General features: G+C 41.9%; 1 protein-coding gene across 1 annotated transcript in view; it reads right to left on the minus strand.

Annotated features, from left to right (window-relative positions):
• The window catches only part of KIAA0930 (KIAA0930 ortholog), a 615,380-nt gene that overhangs the window by 44,144 nt on the left and 551,516 nt on the right, over nt 1-19,720 (minus strand). Inside the window, exon 8 of the mRNA XM_086952743.1 lies at nt 13,194-13,359. Within this exon, the coding sequence (XP_086808869.1) occupies nt 13,194-13,359 (166 nt within the window). The remainder of the gene's footprint in view (nt 1-13,193; nt 13,360-19,720) is intronic.

Genomic DNA, 19,720 nt, shown 5'->3' on the forward strand with positions numbered 1-19,720 from the left:
CTATTTTGCATTTACAAATGTTGTATACATTTTTGTAAGTTAAACTTGTATACGCTGTGCCATAGATACTAGAGGTGGAGCTCAGGTTTAAATGATTGAAATCTTTAACTGGACCTAAAAATATAGTGGCCTTATTACTTGTGGTTGACCACAATACACCACATCTAATAACCTCTTTCTCACAGCCTCTGTTCAGATTTTAAGAAACTCACAAAAGCTGCTGCTAATTTACCCTTTCAGTTCCTCTGATAAAGAAACAGGTAAAGTAATATATACTTGCAAAGCAGATCCCAAACTAAATTATAATCTACAATGCTGCAGAGTGAAAAAATACCTTCACTGACTCATATAAAGCCACGCCTCCTGTGCCACGTCAGAGATAACACATTAACGCAACACCAAACCCCTATGTAGTAGCGTATACACATTCTGTCTAGTAAGAGCCAGGGAGAAGTGGCACATGGAGACCAGGGGGTGGGTATACAGATGTGGAATCCAAACCTCCTGAATCCCCACCCCGCCGCACAGCCTCCCTCCAGTAACAGCACAGGGAGCCTAAAAACACAGAGAGCTTTCAATGCTAAACAACTCCAATGCTAATTACCATCTCTTCATTCTATATCACAGTGGGAAAAGTAAAAGGATGGTGGTGAGCTGTATTCGGATATCACGGACAGTCACTTCCCTCCACATGACTAAATGGCCTTTAATTGCCTAGAAGCTCCACTAATGTAACACTTGTAATAATGTTCTTAAGGCTCTTTGTCATGCGAGTGAACACAAAGCCATTTGATTCAGCACTGCTCTTAGCAGCATGGAAGATAGATGGCTTCGAGCTACATATAATGCAGCCTAAAATAGCAAAGTGCATTAGCAGCGGCATCAACAAACCCTGGGCTTTCAGGTGAACTCACAAGGTAGGAGTTCAGCCCAAGTGCTGATGGATTTCTCTGCAGTATTCGACTCAGTTTGTGCACTTTTAAGAGCAGAAATTATATCGAACCGCTTCTTTTGTTTTGTGTTTTTTAGATCTGGCTACAGACTGCTTTAGTTGTCCGATGACATCATAGCCATACATTATTCATCAAAGTCTCATGATAGGTATTTTGTTGACAGTGTAGAAAGCTAAAAAAAAGTCATGCATATAATATCAAGTATTTCTCAAGATGATCGGGTAAATAGAAATGGTATAACAAAAACTTATTTGGCCCCTATATTACAAAAGAGAGATATACAGCGGGTTTCGCCCTTTTTTATAACAAAACTAGCAGCCCGTCCCGACGTTGTCCGGGTATGAATTGCTGCCGGCCAGTAGTATATTGGCCGGCAGCAGTATATTGTTTTATAGGATTTCGTTTTGATAGCATTTATCTGTGACAGGCCTGTGAAACGCTCCGATTCACAGTGCACTGCTGATGCTCTTAAGAGTGCGCGTTCAGTAGTGTGTGAACTCGGGTTTCCCTACTTTATTTTTCCTTGCAAAATTATATAGCGCGAACTCTACAACATGGCGTGAGCACAATTTACATTACAGAAGAACACATTCATTTGTGGTAGGCACGGAGAGACAAAGCAATTTGCCTGGAATCACAGGATGTTGAGCTGATGCCGAGATTCGAACTTAGCTCCCCAGCTCTAAAGTTCGCAATTCTAGAACTTGTGGCGGGAGGTGTGTCTAAAAGTGTATGTCGGTGCTGGCCATTAATGAGAGAGACCTGTGCATTTTTCAAATGGGTGGTGAAAAAATATGAGTATGTTGCTGGAGATGTGGGCCGCCGTGCCACCAATGTACTTACCGGGGCAGGGTAAACACCCATTATTACGCAACTTTCTTTCTGCATACCATCACTCCGCATACTTTCATTAGGAAAGTACCATGACTCCGCAATGCCATTATAACGCATGGCATTACATTTTATATGCTTTTACCACGCATACATTTACAACGAAATTCGTTGTAAATGCATGAATGGTAAAAGCATGTTTTTAAAAAAATGTTTGGATAAGGTAAGTATGGGTATAGGGGTATATGTTTTGGGGTACTGAGGTATATGTTTTGGGGTGTTTCGGTATTTTAAGGTTTCAGATATAGTTTTGGGTTATGGGGTACAGGGGTAGTTTTAGGGTTCAGGGCTAGGTTTGGGGTTTGGGTATAGGGGTATTTTTAGGGTTCAGGGCTAGGTTTGGGGTTTGGGTTTTGTGGTATAGGGGTATTTTTTGGGTTCAGGGGTAGGTTTGGGTTTTGGGGTACAGGGGTATTTTGAAGGGTTCAGGGCTAGGTTTGGGTTTTGGGGTACAGGGGTATTTTTAGGGTTCAGGGCAAGGTTTGGGTTTTGGGGTACAGGGGTATTTTTGGGTTTCGGTTTTGGGGTACAGGGTTATTTTTAGGGTTCAGGGCTAGGTTTGGGTTTTGGGGTACAGGGGTATTTTTAGGGTTCAGGGGTAGGTTTAGGTTTTGGGGTAGAGGGGTATTTTAAGGGTTCAGGGCTAGGTTTGGGTTTTGGGGTACAGGGGTATTTTAGGGTTCAGTGGTAGGTTTGGGTTTTGGGGTACAGGGGTGTTTTTAGGGTTCAGGGCTAGGTTTGGGTTTTGGGGTACAGGGGTATGTTTAGGGTTCAGGGCTAGGTTTGGGGTTTGAGGTACAGGGGTATTTATAGGGTTCAGGGCTAGGTTTGGGTATTTGGGGTACAGGGGTATTTTTAGGATTTAGGGATAGGTTTGGGGTACAGGGTATATTTATAGGGTTAAGATGGGTTAGTGTTTAAGGGTGTTGGGGTATTTTAAGGAGTAAGGGTGGGTTATGATTATGGGGTACAGGGGTATTTAAAGGGAGCAGGGTGGGATTAGTTTTTAGGGTGTAAAGGGTAATAAAATAAAATAAATACAAATAATATAAATATATATATTTTTATTTATATATATATATATATATAGATATATATATATATATATATATATATATAAATAAATACACATATATACAAACATATTTTTGATGTTTTAATAATGTAGTTTTACAATGTATATGACTTTACCACACTTGCATTTGCGTTATAATGGCATGCGTGATAAAGTCATATGCGTTGTAAACGTTTTAGAAATTATGTCTTTGCGGAGTAATAGTCCTGCGTTATAAAAATTGTGGCGTCATGGTATGCGGGATGTTGGTTTGCGGAATATCATCACATATTCCCGGGGGAGGGATAGTCCCTTTCTTGCTATTTCCGTGGAGGCGGGCCTTGTGTCCGGATGTGCATGGCGCGAGGCCTGTGCGCAACAGAAGTGGAAAATCTCCAGTGTGCGCTTCAGGCGTCACCGGAAGTTAAGGCGAGATTACATTTCCTGCACAATGGTCCCTGTTTGCACTCCTTCCGGCCCTTGGGAATAGCGCCATGCCTGGCCTCCATACAGTAAAGCAGGTGCACGTCACTGGTAAGCACACCTGGAGCTGGAATGTACAGAACCTGGGTTGAAAAAACAATGAAATAATGGGCACAACGCGCGCTTTTTTTTCCGTAATCCCGAGCCCCACGCCCCCAGCACACGCCCACAGCACACGATATGAGACATGGCATGAAGGGCGGGACGTACTACACGCCCCCAGCATTTGTCACGCCCCCAGCACACGCCCACAGCACAACGCAGATACGCCCACAAGGGACTACTTTGCTGGCACGGTTCTTTTACCTTTCAAATGTATATGGTGGGCGTCCTCATAGCCTATGTCCTTCTGCTGCAACTGCCCTTTCCAACGCTGTATTGGGTGTTGTGATTGGTGCTGTGGTTCCTGAGATTACCCGCCTCAAAGGTTTGGGCTCTCTCTTTATTATATTAGTATAGATGAGCACACACGAGCTTTCTAAAAAATGCACCAAAAACTGGCAATTTTTAAGTTTCACCGCTATTGCCACATTGCCATTCTATCACTAAAAGCAAGAGCCAGATATACAACGGGTTTTGTGCACTCACATAGGCTTTCTGAAAACAAGAAGCTAAAGCCTTGTCAAAGTGTCCTCCGAGATAGGGCACACTTTCTGTTCCAGCTAATATGCCAGCCTTGTTACAGAGGTTTGCATTCTATGAAACCCTCGTGGACTGAAGTGGCACATTTTAACTATATCCTCAAATTTCTCTGACTATTCAACAAACTATTCACAATTAAACAAGTTAATCAAAAGAAAACCAAATCCAAACCATATGGGGTATTTCAAAAACGTTTATAAATTGCATCATTTATAAATACCTTTGTTACAATATTTGCAAGGCTGTTAAAGGCACACAGTGACACATAATATGTGAAGAAGGTGACATTTAGTGCTCAGTGAAATTGTGAATGTGTAATATATACAAAGGTGATTGAGGGGAGAGGAGGGGGAGAGAGAATTGGCCAGAGATACAGGATATTTCAGGTACTTCTGCGGACTAAATGAATAAGTCTCATCCCAGAGTCCTACAGCTGGTCCAAATATTGTAAGGTCGACATTTCAACCCTGGATCTGCACTGTTGGAAGGTCAATGCGGGTCTTCATCACGACTTGGAAGGGGGGGTAACAGCCTGTTGATTATAATGATCAATGGTCAGGTTTAGATTGGGAGGTAAGGTGCCAACTCATTGTTGCAGCACTGAAGGAGGTGAAAACTCACCTCAAAAAAGCCCATGCGGGCTCACCGCAAATTAGCTCAAGAAGTGTCACTTTCAAGGCTGTAGGTAGTAGTAGGAGCCTGTTGTTCCTTTCATTCAGTGGCTCTACAGAAAAAATGGGCGTAAGATTACTATCCCATTCTCAATTTCCCCAATGGGTCAGGAATAATGGCGGTGGGTGGAAGACTCACCTCGATAGTGGATGGTGGTGAGTTAGCAAAATGATCAACTCACAAGGTACTCAGTCAATGTTGTGGTTTGCAACTCGCAACTCAAGACGAAGTCTGTAGGAAGGAGAATGTGTGTTAATTAGCTCCATGCCGGGATTAAAATAATAATATAGGGAAGTGGTTTCTCTTATGGCAGTCTGCTCACCTTTAAGATCAACATGTCGATTTCCTTAGGCGTACGGGTATTTTAATTTCTTTTAGCCGCGTCCGCGCTCACAATTGAGGCAGCTGCGGCTTCGAAGCGGGACCCGTTTAAACCTGTTTAGCGAGCACGAGGATGCTTCGCCTGCAGGGACGCGAGGAAAGGTTGCCAAGCAACCAGTCGGGCGTAACTGAATCACATCGTCTGAAGTGCCGGGACAGGTCAGTGTTTGCGGTGGCTATCCGCCAAGTGCGAAGTAAATGAAACGGAAGGATTTCAATTCAATATATGCGGTGCTAATATTTACAGTGTGTCACAGAATAAGATTATACATAAATTGAGGAAGAAGATTGGGATGGAGATAATTAACAAACATTCTCTTCCCTACAGACTACGTCTTGAGTTGCAAACCACAACATTGACTGAGTACCTTGTGAGTTGATCATTTTTCTAACTCATCACCATCCACTATCGAGGTGAGTCTTCCACCCACCATCATTATTCCTGACCCATGGGGAAATTGAGAATGGGATAGTAATCATACGCCCATTTTTTGTGTAGAGCCACTGAATGAAAGGAACAACAGGCTCCTACTACTACCTACAGCCTTGAAAGTGACACTTCTTGAGCTAATTTTCGGTAAGCCCACCTGTGTTTTTTTTAGGTGAGTTTTCACCGCCTTAAGTGCTACCGCAATGAGTTGGCACCTTACCTCCCAATCCAAACCTGACCATTGATCATTATAATCAACAGGCTGTTACCCCCCTTCCAAGTCGTGATGAAGACCCGCATTGACCTTCCAACAGTGCAGGTCCAGGGTTGAAACGTCGACATTACAATATTTGGACCAGCTATAGGACTCTGCGATGAGACTCATTCATTTAGTCTGCAGAAGTACCTGAAATATCCTGTATCTCTGGCCAATTCTCTCTCCAACCTCCTCTCCCCTCCATCACCTCTGTATATATTACACCTTCACAATATCACTGAGCACTAAATGTCACCTTCTTCACATATTATGTGTCACTATGTGCCTTTAACAGCCTTGCAAATATTGAAACAAAGGTATTTATAAATGATGAAATGTATAAAAGTTTTTTAAATACTCCATATGGTTTGGATTTGGGTTTCTTTTGATTAACTTGTTTATTTGTGAATAGTTCGTTGAATAGTCAGAGAAATTTGAAGAAATAGTATGCACCCGATAGAACCAATTGAGTACTTTTTCATTACTGCCCAGGTTCTGAGGGATACTGGGTTACCCCATTGTAACTAAACTGCATTTTAACTATAGACAGCAAGTGTTTTTGTTATCAATCATTGGTGTTTCTGTTTTGGATGTGGCACGGTTTGCCCATTTAACCACACGTCTTTTTGACAACATCTCTCTTGTTTCTCTACCTACACCGCTGTCTACACGCCTTCCACACCCATCTCTATCTGCAACTGAATCTTCTTGCATTGCTGTCAGCCTGGGCGCCTCACCTACCTCTACCTGCAAGCACCCCGTCAGTCTACAGCCATCAAACACATATGTTTGTACGCACCTTCCCAGGCTGCACCTCAACTGGCCCATACCCTTCCAAGCCCACGTTCACCTCCTCATGTGCTCACCTCTGCCTCCACATACCTCTCCCTTCCTGTACCTTACCCAGCCAAAACCTCTACCTGCCGGAGCCTCTCGCTGCCAGCACCTCCCCCAGTCTGCATCTAATCTGCACATATCTCTTCCAGCCACCTCCTCCCAGCCCTGCACCTTTTCCTGGCCACGCGTTTCACCATAACTTTTCCTGTAACGTTTTAGTTGGAGCCAGAATTTAGCTTATTTTTTGATACGTGAGATAGGACAGCTTTTGCTATATTTTTGACAAGGAAAGGTAGTTTTAAGATTCCTCAGAGGATTTGGAAGTCAAGGTTTGGTCTCTTTGGCAGGGGTGCGTGATCAGATCCTACTTTTGTGATGATGGGTATATATTTTAGGGAGGAACTGATGATTCTGAGGATTGGCAGGGTGTGGCCTTGAACACCACATTTATCATATTTGCTGTAATCGACATATGATGATGGCTTTGGGGCTTCCATGATTTGGAGTAGCAACAGTAGGTCTAGCTTATTGAACTGTGTCCATTTAAGGATAGAGCTTGGTGGTATGGTTGGACTACAAGTCTTAATTCGTTGTGGATTTTCGAGGTTTACATGCAGAAAAGGGTAACAATATTAATGGCAAATCACAGGATACAATACTATTTGTGGGTTCGCAGAGGTATGTTTACACAGCGTTTTATGATACACATGAATGCTTGATCAGTTTCTTTAAATAGTTGGCTTTGATGTGAGGTGTTGTGCCCTTCTGGATTTGTATCTCTACTCAGTGATCTTAAGTTTGGTATTTGCCTACATATTTTTCTAGTTTCCTGATTGTTTCTTTACTTGTATTAGTTTTAGTGGTGTAGCTTAGATCGGAGGTTTTTTTCTTTGAAGGCTTGTTAAGTAAATGGTGCAAGTTTCTGGGTTTTAGGTGAATGAAACATTTAGTGGCCTTATTCAAATTTGGATGGTTTTGTTTGCTCTCTTTGTGTAGCTTTATGGTGTAGCATAGAACGGAAGACTGCAGTGGTCTGACCAATCAAGTTTGATTAATTTGTTAGGGATGATGAGGTTTGAGGATGCAATGATTCAGCAACCTGTATTTCCTTTGTTGTGAGTCATGAAAGGAGTGAGCTGGGAGAGGTCATGAAGAAAGATTTCTGATGATATTCAATGAATTGTTTTATTTATGTTCCACAGGATGTCGGGACTTTCAGGACGATATTGGTAGAGTAATGAATTAGCATGGAAAAGCAAGGTCATTGAAGTGGCCAGGAAGGGACAAAGTATGTCCCAGAGGACAGTAGATAGTGTGAAAGCTTACGGCTTTATTTCTGGGTGGCTTCATGGAAGTGTCAGGAAGGAGAATCTGGTAATTCTTCTACTGCTAACTCGTGTTTATAATGGCTGAGCCCCCGCTTTCTTCTCTGGGCCTTTCTTTGTGGAGTGTGTCATTATCAGTTGTACTACGAGGTTGAAGAAGTGGCTGAGGACCAGGTTTCAGGAGTCTGAGTCATGAAGTGTACTTGTTCTATAATCTTTCATTAATGAGCTGGAGCGGATCCAGCATTAGTTAGAATGCATTAGACGTGTTTCTTGGAAAGGTATTGAATGATGGACTGCAGTTGTCTGATTTGGAAAAGATCCTTCATATGTACTCCTTGCAGAGGTATGATTGAATATAGTGTGTGCCTTTTCAATGCCAGCTGGGTGGTAATGACTCGACAAAAGCACGTCTTGATCAGAGCTCAAGTGTTTTAGGTTTGAGAGTTGGCGAGCATGAGAGTAAATTGAGGAGGCCCTGCAGGGGAAAAAGAGGCGGAGGTAATTGAGGAAAGTGTTCTATTCCATCTATCCTAAAAAGAGACTCCTTCCTTAATTGTTGTAGATGGTGTGTTACAATGAGTTTTACTGTTGAAATCTTGCCTGAGGAAAATCACATGTTGGATGCCACAAAACGCTCCATGGTTACATTCGCAAAGGACGGAATTCCTTCTCATTCTCCCAGACAAATACATTAATTTGACCCTACTCTTTTGGCACTCATTGATGATAAACTACTTTGCACCATCCTACCCCACACTGTGGATCCTACATTAACTCTTATCCTTCACATGATAGATTCACACCGTAGATCCTACATTAACTCTTATCCTTCACATGATAGATTCACACCTTAGATCCTACATTAACTCTTATTCTTCACATGATAGATTCACACCGTAGATCCTACATTAACTCTTATTCTTCACATGATAGATTCACACCGTAGATCCTACATTAACTCTTATCCTTCACATGATAGATTCACACCGTAGATCCTACATTAACTCTTATCCTTCACATGATAGATTCACACCGTAGATCCTACATTAACTCTTATCCTTCACATGATAGATTCACACCGTAGATCCTACATTAACTCTTATCCGTCACATGATAGATTCACACTGTAGACCCTACATTAACTCTTATCCTTCACATGATAGATTCACACCGTAGATCCTACATTAACTCTTATTCTTCACATGATAGATTCACACCGTAGATCCTACATTAACTCTTATTCTTCACATGATAGATTCACACCGTAGATCCTACATTAACTCTTATTCTTCACATGATAACTTCTTCCTACGTATCTTAAAGAAGCACAAACATTTAATGTTATTTGACCACTTAAAAGCCTCAGTCTAAGCTCTCACTTCCAGGATTGGTTTTGGATTTGTGTCTAACAGTCCTCACTAACTCCTATTGATGCAATCCTATATCCAGCAGTCAGACTGGTTACTAATACAAAAAGAAATCATCCATGTTATGGAGCTCCTCCGTGATCCTGAATGGCTACCTGTGGCAGCCAGAATTCGTTTGAAATTGTGTGGCCTCAACTATAAAGATATTCATCAGGAGCAACCCATGTATAGATCCAGGCTACTTCTCACCCTATTCCACTGCTCTACTAAACTGACCTTAGTTACAATTCTATTACCGAGTTCTGAAATGTGTTTCATTGTTTTGATTTGCATGCCATCATCTGATCTGTTTGATATATTCTGATGTAACAGCTCAGAGTTCTCCGTAAGGAGCAGTAACACTTATAGTCGTCCAGGAGCACTATACCTAACGGTGAAATTAATCAAATAAAAAATACGAACTTACTCAGCATCAAAGAACTCAATTTCAATGAATCCCATCACATAACTAATTAGAGCAATTGCAGCAAAGATATGTAGAAGAGTGGCGAGGTTTATTGTTCAAATTGTACACAACAGTTGATGAAATTACGAAATAAAATAGAAATGAATCAAAAGATCCGTTCCATATAAACACAAAACAATAAACATAACGGAAAAAATCACTTCATGGTAACACTGTTGAAGCACAAAAGAACCCTCTTCTTTTCTCCAGCTGTGATAGAAATATTAAAAGAGCTTCGGGTGCTTCTTTCAAATTTAAAAAACTGAACAATAAACACTGTAAATAGCTGATTGCAATTCAGTCCAAGAATGGACAATAGGCTTTCTATAGGACCGGTACTTTATATGCCAAAGTTATACATGCATGTCATACCCGTTAGATTTCTCCCATCTCCACTGATCTATATTTGACCTCCACCTGGCACCTACTACTGTAGGTCAGTGGTGTACTGATCTCCCGATCTGTTGGTCTTCCTTTTTCTGTTCTTGGGACTGGCTAATCCTTTGAATGCCTTAGTTTACCACTGGGTACTTTTATTATGCATCTAAGACCTACTGTAAGCTATCTTTTGTAGGTGTTGCCTACAGAAAGGCATACAAGCTATTGTCTCCAACTACAATATAATAATTAGAGTGAGCTTTGGTTCAGCCCATTGCTCATTATTTATAGCCTTCATTGTCCATTACTTTAGTTTCTTGCTCATGATTCAATGTCTTTGAATGCAATTAAAAGGCTGGTTGTCCAGGAACTCCAAATATGTTGAGCGGGACTGCGCCAGTCCCTGCTCAGCATAGTGCTTTGTAACACTCCTGCGCCACTGCCAGGAAACCACTGTTTCCAGCTGCAGCCGACGGTAAACCACCAGTCCACCCGCAATACGACTTACAAAGTCGTAATCGGCAAAACGGTAGACAGCCATTCCAGCACCACCGCGAGTCTGGTGGTCGCAAGACTGCCAGACTCGTAATCAGGTCCTCAGGCTCCTAAGAGGTATTCAGTAACTGGAGGGGGTAATTTCATAGAGCCTTTTTTCCTACATTGAATAGCAAAGAATCCGTTGGCAAATGAAATGGGAAATTCCACTTTTAGGACCCTCTACTTTTTCCCAGAACCTGCTTAATGGATGTGCACAAAACTTGCCATGTAGAACCCAAAGTAAATGTACCTTTTTTGGAAAACTGTGTGCAAATTATTGGAAAGGTACCAAAGATAATAAGAAAACAAAAATAATATTTACTATGGAAACTCAGACTTAACCATAACAACACTGGTACTGTCACTTTCGGTGCAATATATGTTACATGTTTTTGTGCTTTAATTACACACAATGCAGTGGTATAAAAATATGGGAAATAGAATGACAGCCCAGAAACCACTCTGCAGAGGATTAACACTGTCAGGACTACAAGGATCATGCGGCATGGAGGCCAAAATTATGTGGCATGGTTATCTAAATTTTGCATGTCATCATTATATTTAATTCATTTGAAATAAAAACAATATTTTTCATGAAATCTGGAAATTTTGGAAACAATGTGGCAAATGTAGTAAACGCTAAATTGACTAACCCTCACCATTGTCCCTTGTTTATTAACACTTTATTCAAGAAAGGTAAACAACGCCTAAATATTTGAATTTTAATGAATGCTGCAGTTTGAAGAAAACTGCTGTTTTGAGCAAACTGCCTGCAAAATAAACATGTAATATAGCCTTGTAGCCCGCTGTAGAGGGCTATACCGGCTATTAAAGGCCCTCTCCAGCGTTAAAGGCCCGAGTCGAAGGCGGGGGCCTTCAACAAGGGAGAGGGACTTTAATAGCCAGTATAGCCCAGCTACGAAGGGCTTTAAGGCTATTAGAACATTCTGTCATTTGAGGGCAGAATGTTCTAACAAAAAAAACAAAAAAAGCCTTATGGGAGCGTGAGGAGGTTGGAATCCCCTCAGGCTCCCTGAAGTCTTTGTTCACAGCCAGAGCTGTGAACAAAGAAACATTGAAATGTTGGAGCTCCAGGCTTATACCAGGCATTTTAAGCCTGGAGCACTCCATTGTTTTCAAGGGAGTTCCCAACATTTCAATGTTCTAATATAGAAAATACATAGCGGATACCATGTTTAATTTGGTTCCATATTGCCACATCGGAGTTCTGGTGACATAACAAACGACTCAGCAAACACTTGCTAAAGTCCTGCACAGATTCTTTCTAATGAGACAATGTATCACCATCTCCTGCCAAGGCTGGTCGCTACTGGATTTTCAGGAATGCCCATCAGATGAAATGGATGACAAATTCCAGGCACGGTTTAGCCAACTATGTCTGCACCAGTTTTACACAGTGGTACAGCAGCCATTTTAGTTGGGAGCCACAGACCACTTCTGTACCATGCTCTACCCAGCTCATCTCTCTTACGTTGATATATCAGTGGTAAAGCTCTCTGTCTTCCCCCAACTTCCTGCTTATGTTTCTCTACGATTTCGTATATCATAGGCAGAAACAGAACTGCACATCACACACCCTATGGTCACCAAGGGCCAGATTACAGCTTTGGCAGTGCAGTGCTGGGTACGCCCCACCGCCGCACCTTCAAAGCTGTGGTCAGACCACCCGCCAGACAGAAATGTAACTCGTGCTTGAGCAGGCTTTTGTTTTGACGATCCCAGGGCGGTGCCCTGAAAATGGGCACCACAATGGGAAAGCCAAAAACAGTTCCTGCACAGCATGGATTAAAAAGTCCATGCCATGCAGGAACTGGGGTGCATGCACACCGGGTGGGAGGGGGGCACATGTTGTGCACCCTGGTGTGCATCCACATGCAGAGGAGGCACAGGGAGCCCCGCTGAGCCCCCTTTGTTTCCGCTACGTCACAGTGTACACAGAGTAAGAACCTCTACCACACCGCCGGCGCGGAGGAAACTCGTAATATGCTTGGTGGGTCCACGGTGGTCCCGTCAAGCATACTGCGGCCTTATGAGCGCTGCAACCCCACCATGGAATGGTGATTACCTGGTGGCTGCAGCAGGGCTCTGGCGGCCTGACCGCTCGAATCGTAATAGGGTAGTCGAGAGACCACCACACCCCCATTATTAGTGTGGTGGTCCATGGACTGCCAGGCACGTAATCGGGCCCTAAGTATCACAAGAGCTCGGAGTTCATGAAGGTAGCTCCTACATAGCCAAAAACGTTGCCTCTCTGTGCCCAACAAGAAGATTTTAATCTCTAAACATATACGTATTTTGAGGCCCAGTTACCAAGTGTCTCGTAACAATGATTTACTATAGTACTTGCTAAGAAGAGTTACTGCTCTGGAAACCATCACTGACCAGCCTGTGATATAATTCCTTAATTCTGTAATTTTGCAATGCCTGTATAACAATGCTACCATCTCTAATCCCTTACCTCCAGTGTCATCACCATCTCTGAAGAACTCCTCACTATCATTGGCTGAGTGGGACTTCTTCATTTCAGCTATTCGATTCCGAGGCACTTTCCTCTTAAGAGACGGGGAGAAAAACGATGGACGATTGTTGCGTTCCGGCGTGGGAGGTGTACTAAAGGACGTGACCTGAGAAGGGAAATAGCACATTTATCGAACACATTTCTTTCCAGTTATCCTATTTCAAGGTATCGAATGGTTGTCAAGAACATCCCTAGCATTAGTCATGCCTTTCTCTGGGTATCCTATTTACTATGATTAAGTAATGGTTTATTTACTATGTAACGGCTTGCAACTGTAGACATGAAGTAAAAGTGCAAGTTGCATGTGAAATTTACTTTTCGGTTGCTCAGACGTTTTTCGGAGATGATCTGGTTGGAAATTAATGTTAAACACATGGCAGCTGTACCAGGCCAATGGCGTATGCAAATTTCTGACAAGGCCTATTTAGTGACTTTTATTTTCAGAGGGTGAACATTTAATATTTCTAATTTTTCATAATAAAGTTTCATCCCCCTGTACAAAAGGTATCACTGCCATCCATTGTCAACAAGAGGCAGCAAGTCTGTATTGTGGCCAAGTTAAAGTACCAAGTTTCAAGCCTGCAGGGTAGTACTTTATATTACTTAGGTGTATATAGTGAGCCGCTGAAAATACATTTTTAGTGTTCAACCGCCATATTTGGTTAGATAAACACACATTACACATTAGCAAGAATAACAAAAACTACCTTTGCGATTTCTGAGAAGCAGTGTACTGCTAGACTAAAACATATTCCTGGAATTCAAGATATGAGTGGGTAAAGGCGTTTTAAAGAAAGTGGAAGAAACTCATCTGCAAACATCGGGTGTGCAGGAAAAAACTAATCTGCACAGCTAAAATACCAATAAGCCAAATATGTTTTTTTCTACACGTTTTGTTAGTATTAGTTTGTTTCCCAAAAATAGCTTAAAAGTTTACACATGCACTTAAAACAGGCATTGGAAAAGCCAATAGGTATGGCGATGAATACTTTCTGGCTTTGCTAGGGCTTGTTTTGGTCTGTCACCGTTTGCCCAAACCTGTATTGTTGGGGAGGTGCCAAGCACTCATCAATCTAAAAGAAAAGATGTTGGCTGAAAGCACAAATATTTATTGGTTTCAAAAAGCATATGTAGCTATTGTAGTGCCAGGCACTCAATGCAACACCTTTGTGTGTGCGTGTGCTCCTTAGTGAACTACTTTGTGTGTGCTCCTTGTGAAAGGCCAGAATGCTGTCGCTCACAGTGAACTACTTTGTGTGTGCTCCTTGTGAAAGGCCCGAATGCTGTCGCTCACAGTGAACTACTTTGTGTGTGCTCCTTGTGAAAGGCCAGAATGCTGTCGCTCACAGTGAACTACTTTGTGTGTCCTTCTTGTGAAAGGCCAGAATGCTGTCGCTCACAGTGAACTACTTTGTGTGTGCTCCTTGTGAAAGGCCAGAATGCTGTCGCTCACAGTGAACTACTCTGTGTGTGCTCCTTGTGAAAGGCCAGAATGCTGTCGCTCACAGTGAACTACTTTGTGTGTGCTCCTTGTGAAAGGCCAGAATGCTGTCGCTCACAGTGAACTACTCTGTGTGTGCTCCTTGTGAAAGGCCAGAATGCTGTCGCTCACAGTGAACTACTTTGTGTGTCCTTCTTGTGAAAGGCCAGAATGCTGTCGCTCACAGTGAACTACTTTGTGTGTGCTCCTTGTGAAAGGCCAGAATGCTGTCGCTCACAGTGAACTACTCTGTGTGTGCTCCTTGTGAAAGGCCAGAATGCTGTCGCTCACAGTGAACTACTTTGTGTGTGCTCCTTGTGAAAGGCCAGAATGCTGTCGCTCACAGTGAACTACTCTGTGTGTGCTCCTTGTGAAAGGCCAGAATGCTGTCGCTCACAGTGAACTACTTTGAGTGTCCTTCTTGTGAAAGGCCAGAATGCTGTCGCTCACAGTGAACTACTTTGTGTGTGCTCCTTGTGAAAGGCCAGAATGCTGTCGCTCACAGTGAACTACTTTGTGTGTCCTTCTTGTGAAAGGCCAGAATGCTGTCGCTCACAGTGAACTACTTTGTGTGTGCTCCTTGTGAAAGGCCAGAATGCTGTCGCTCACAGTGAACTACTTTGTGTGCTCCTCTTGTGAAAGGCCAGAATGCTGTCGCTCACAGTGAACTACTTTGTGTGTGCTCCTTGTGAAAGGCCAGAATGCTGTCGCTCACAGTGAACTACTTTGTGTGCCCTTCTTGTGAAAGGCCAGAATGCTGTCGCTCACAGTGAACTACTTTGTGTGTGCTCCTTGTGAAAGGCCAGAATGCTGTCGCTCACAGTGAACTACTTTGTGTGTCCTTCTTGTGAAAGGCCAGAATGCTGTCGCTCACAGTGAACTACTTTATGTGTGCTCCTTGTGAAAGGCCAGAATGCTGTCGCTCACAGTGAACTACTTTGTGTGTGCTCCTTGTGAAAGGCTAGAATGCTGTCGCTCACAGTGAACTACTTTGTGTGTGCTCCTTGTGAAAGGCCAGAATGCTGTCGCTCACAGTGAACTACTTTGTGTGTCCTTCTTGTGAAAGGCCAGAATGCTGTCGCTCACAGTGAACTACTTTGTGTGTCCTTCTTGTGAAAGGCCAGAATGCTGTCGCTCACAGTGAACTACTTTGTGTGTGCTTCTTGTGCAAGGCCAGAATGCTGTCGCTCACGGTGAACTACTTTGTGTGTGGGTGTGCTCCTTGTGAAAGGCCAGAATGCTGTCGCTCACAGTGAACTACTTTGTGTGTGCTTCTTGTGCAAGGCCAGAATGCTGTCGCTCACGGTGAACTACTTTGTGTGTGGGTGTGCTCCTTGTGAAAGGCCAGAATGCTGTCGCTCACAGTGAATTACTTTATGTGTGCTCCTTGTGAAAGGCCAGAATGCTGTCGCTCACAGTGAACTACTTTGTGTGTGCTCCTTGTGAAAGGCTAGAATGCTGTCGCTCACAGTGAACTACTTTGTGTGTGCTCCTTGTGAAAGGCCAGAATGCTGTCGCTCACAGTGAACCACTTTGTGTGTCCTTCTTGTGAAAGGCCAGAATGCTGTCGCTCACAGTGAACTACTTTGTGTGTCCTTCTTGTGAAAGGCCAGAATGCTGTCGCTCACAGTGAACTACTTTGTGTGTGCTTCTTGTGCAAGGCCAGAATGCTGTCGCTCACAGTGAAGTTAGCCAAAGTAGGTTGGTCAATTGCTCCATGCTATATGCTGAAGTGGGTGGGAGAAAAATGTGAATTACACAATACCAAATGAATGGATGAAGAGGGCTGACTGATAGCCAGAAGTAAGACTATTACACATATAATTTCAGTAAAATAAAAAGGTCTTGGCTGCCACCAGACCTAAAGAGTAGCAACTGGTTTATTAGTGACATTAAAAAGGGTAGAAATGACTGATAAGAAGTTCTGAAAATGATTTACAAATAGTTTACAAGTGCTGTATTTTTTTAAATAAATATGTTCACTTCAATAGAAATGATAAGAAACCATCACAGCATACAGAACTTTCGTACAAGATTAGTACATTTGACATTAGAAACCATAAAAGCATACAGAACTTTCGTACACGATTACTACATTTGACATTAGTACACAGCAGCTTTGGAAATATAATTTGGTATCAAGAAATAGATTCTAGCAAAAACGAATACAGATAAAATACACATATGATAAAACATTCTAGATTAAAACTCGTCAAAACTGCAATCACTGTATAATTAAAATATCTAAAAAAGTCATGCATTAAAAGAATCTGTATTTAAAATACAAGAATAGAGTTGCATTTAAGTTCATACTGATTATCTTAAAAAAGAATACCCGACAGATAAACCCTATGTAAAAAATAAGACCAAGTCATAATTATTATTAAAGTTACAAAGGCATACATATTGTTGTACTTTTAAGGCAATCTTCAGGTGTTTTAACCAAACTTCAGTAAAAAATGACTTACTGCAAAGGCAATTAGGCTCGAGGAATCTGTTTTTAAGATTATATGTGCAATGAAATAATGTGTACTTTTTAAGTTTAAACAAATTGGGCGTATCCAGCACTTGCGAGGATGATAATACGCAGTGCAGAAAAAAGGGCATGTTCTTCTGTTTTTGGCACTAGACCAGATGCTGGACCCTTATCTGAAGCGTGCGCTCCAACCCTATCACAAAAGTTTCTTAGGGGCAAGAAGCCCAAACGAAATCTCAAAAACAAATTCTTTGCTAATGGCGGTGAAACTATATCTAAAAATAGTTCAAATTTGGGACTGGATTTAAAACTCAGAAATTGGTGAAACGTCCTGCCTTTGCACTCAAGGTATATTGGTCATGCACATATTTCCAGTGTTTAGTTTTTTCACAGTAGGTATCACTGCCTTACTTATTCCCTCGGGGTGATCCCACAGATTGGACAGGCCAAATAACTTCAACCAAGTTGCCACATGCTTCAACCAGAGAATCTTTTGGTCGCTATTTATCCTCAACAGCTCCTTCAGAGCCTCTCGAAAATCGAGTAGCTCAGGCATAGACCGCAGTCATCCCCAGTACATCAATGGCTTCAGTGATGCAACATCGGTAATACTTTTAATGCCTACATCATACGACAGAGAGACCAATGGGGTGCTAGTGGGGACCGAAACAAGAGACCTTAAAAAATGATTCTCTACAACTACCAATTTATTAATGTACGCGTATCCCCATATCTCCAAAGAGTGCAGCACCTGGGGCTTTAGCACGATAAACCTCCAGAGCTGGGCTTATTGGACACAGCGGGATCTGCTTAAAAAAACAGAGGACAGTTTTGATCGCTGTACTGTAAGCAGGTGGCTTTTGCTGAGTTGTGGGTCCCAGCATAACCTATCCGACATCTTAACACCCAAATAGTCAAAACTGTGAACCTGCTCAAGGGTCTTTCCATTAACATTAACTATAGAGTGTATAGATCTACCCTTTCCAAACACCATAAATTGTGTCTTTGCTGTGTTGAGTTCCAGTCCCCTACAGGCACAAATATTCAAGAATTCATTTAGTAGTATCTGTAGGCCAGCAGGGGTCTTAGCTATCAATAAGGAATCATCAGCAAACAACAGAATTTGTATTTTCCTTCCATTCAGACATGGTAAATCATTCCTTCATTCAGTAAGATCATTTACCACCCCATTTATAAACAGGATAAATAATGTTGCGTGCCAAAACGCACCCCAGGTGTGCTCCACGGTGTATGGGTATTCTTTCAGTTACCTCTCTGCATTGTGTAATTGGCTTCGTGCATCCTGGCTATCCGAGTTACCACGTTAATAGGGGTTCCTCTGCTTAACAGTACATTCCATAAGCTTTCTCGAGACACAAGATCAAATGATGATCTTAAATCAACAAAAGCAACAGACATTTTCTGGTTGTTTAACAACATGTGTTTCCAGTTTAATAATTTAAACCTAAAAACTTGATCACAAGTACTTTTATTGGCATGGAAGCCTGCATGAAGAGGTGAAAGAATACCGTTTTTATCCATCCAGACCTGCAATTTGTCCAATAATGGTCTTGAATTTTTTGTTGTTGCAAATTGTCGAATAAGCTAATGGGCCTGTGATTCATTGAACTCGAAGCATCACCTTTCTTGTACCCTGCAATTATATCCGAAGCCCTCCAAGAATCAGGAATGTCTTCCCCCGGCAGCTACTGCGTTTAATATAAGATTAATATATGGTGACCAGATTAGGGGCTCTGACCCTCAAGCATACCTTTATATCTAAGCCAAGCTGCTGATATGTCCAAGTGGCTACACTCTCTAATAGTTTCCTTCCGACCTTCACTCTGCATTACACCATCTGTGCCCATTCCGGAGAACGGGAGTCCTTTGGGTTGCCTCCTTATTAAATACTTGGCACAACATTTTTAAAAATTCATCATGAATAGCCAGTAATGATGCAGGGGCAAGAGGGGAATTTTCATAGCTATTAAAAAACTACAAGAACACAAGAACACATGATAAATCCTAGAGTGCAATCTACAGTCTGCTTAAACCCGGGGCATGTGATTCTTCTGAAATTATTTGTTAGGGTGGGCTCCTGGGCTAAACTAAAATATGTATGGTATATTTAAGTGGTATTTAAAAAAATACAATTATTCGTCATAATTTCATTTGATTTAATTAGCCGTTTGAAATTGTTTTTACATAATCTTATTTGCGAATGTATTCCTTTCTTATGTATTTGGTAATAATAGTATGCTCTTAGTGGTATATATCACATCAGTATTTCTGTTAAATTATTTAATATAATCAGCGACCTGTGGGGGTTGTTATTAAATATTATTTAATATTTATTCAAGTGGTTTTTATTTTTTAATTATACGACTCATCAATATTTTTCCTAAATCCACTTAAATACATAAAATGTGCTACACCACTGTATCACATTTCCAAATATTTATCTCAAATTGTATCACACATATGCCTAAGAATTGACATTTCCAAATAAAA

This window comes from Lissotriton vulgaris, chromosome 1_2 (assembly GCF_964263255.1).
Source record: "Lissotriton vulgaris chromosome 1_2, aLisVul1.2, whole genome shotgun sequence".
In the NCBI taxonomy this organism is placed as follows: Eukaryota; Metazoa; Chordata; class Amphibia; order Caudata; family Salamandridae; genus Lissotriton; species Lissotriton vulgaris.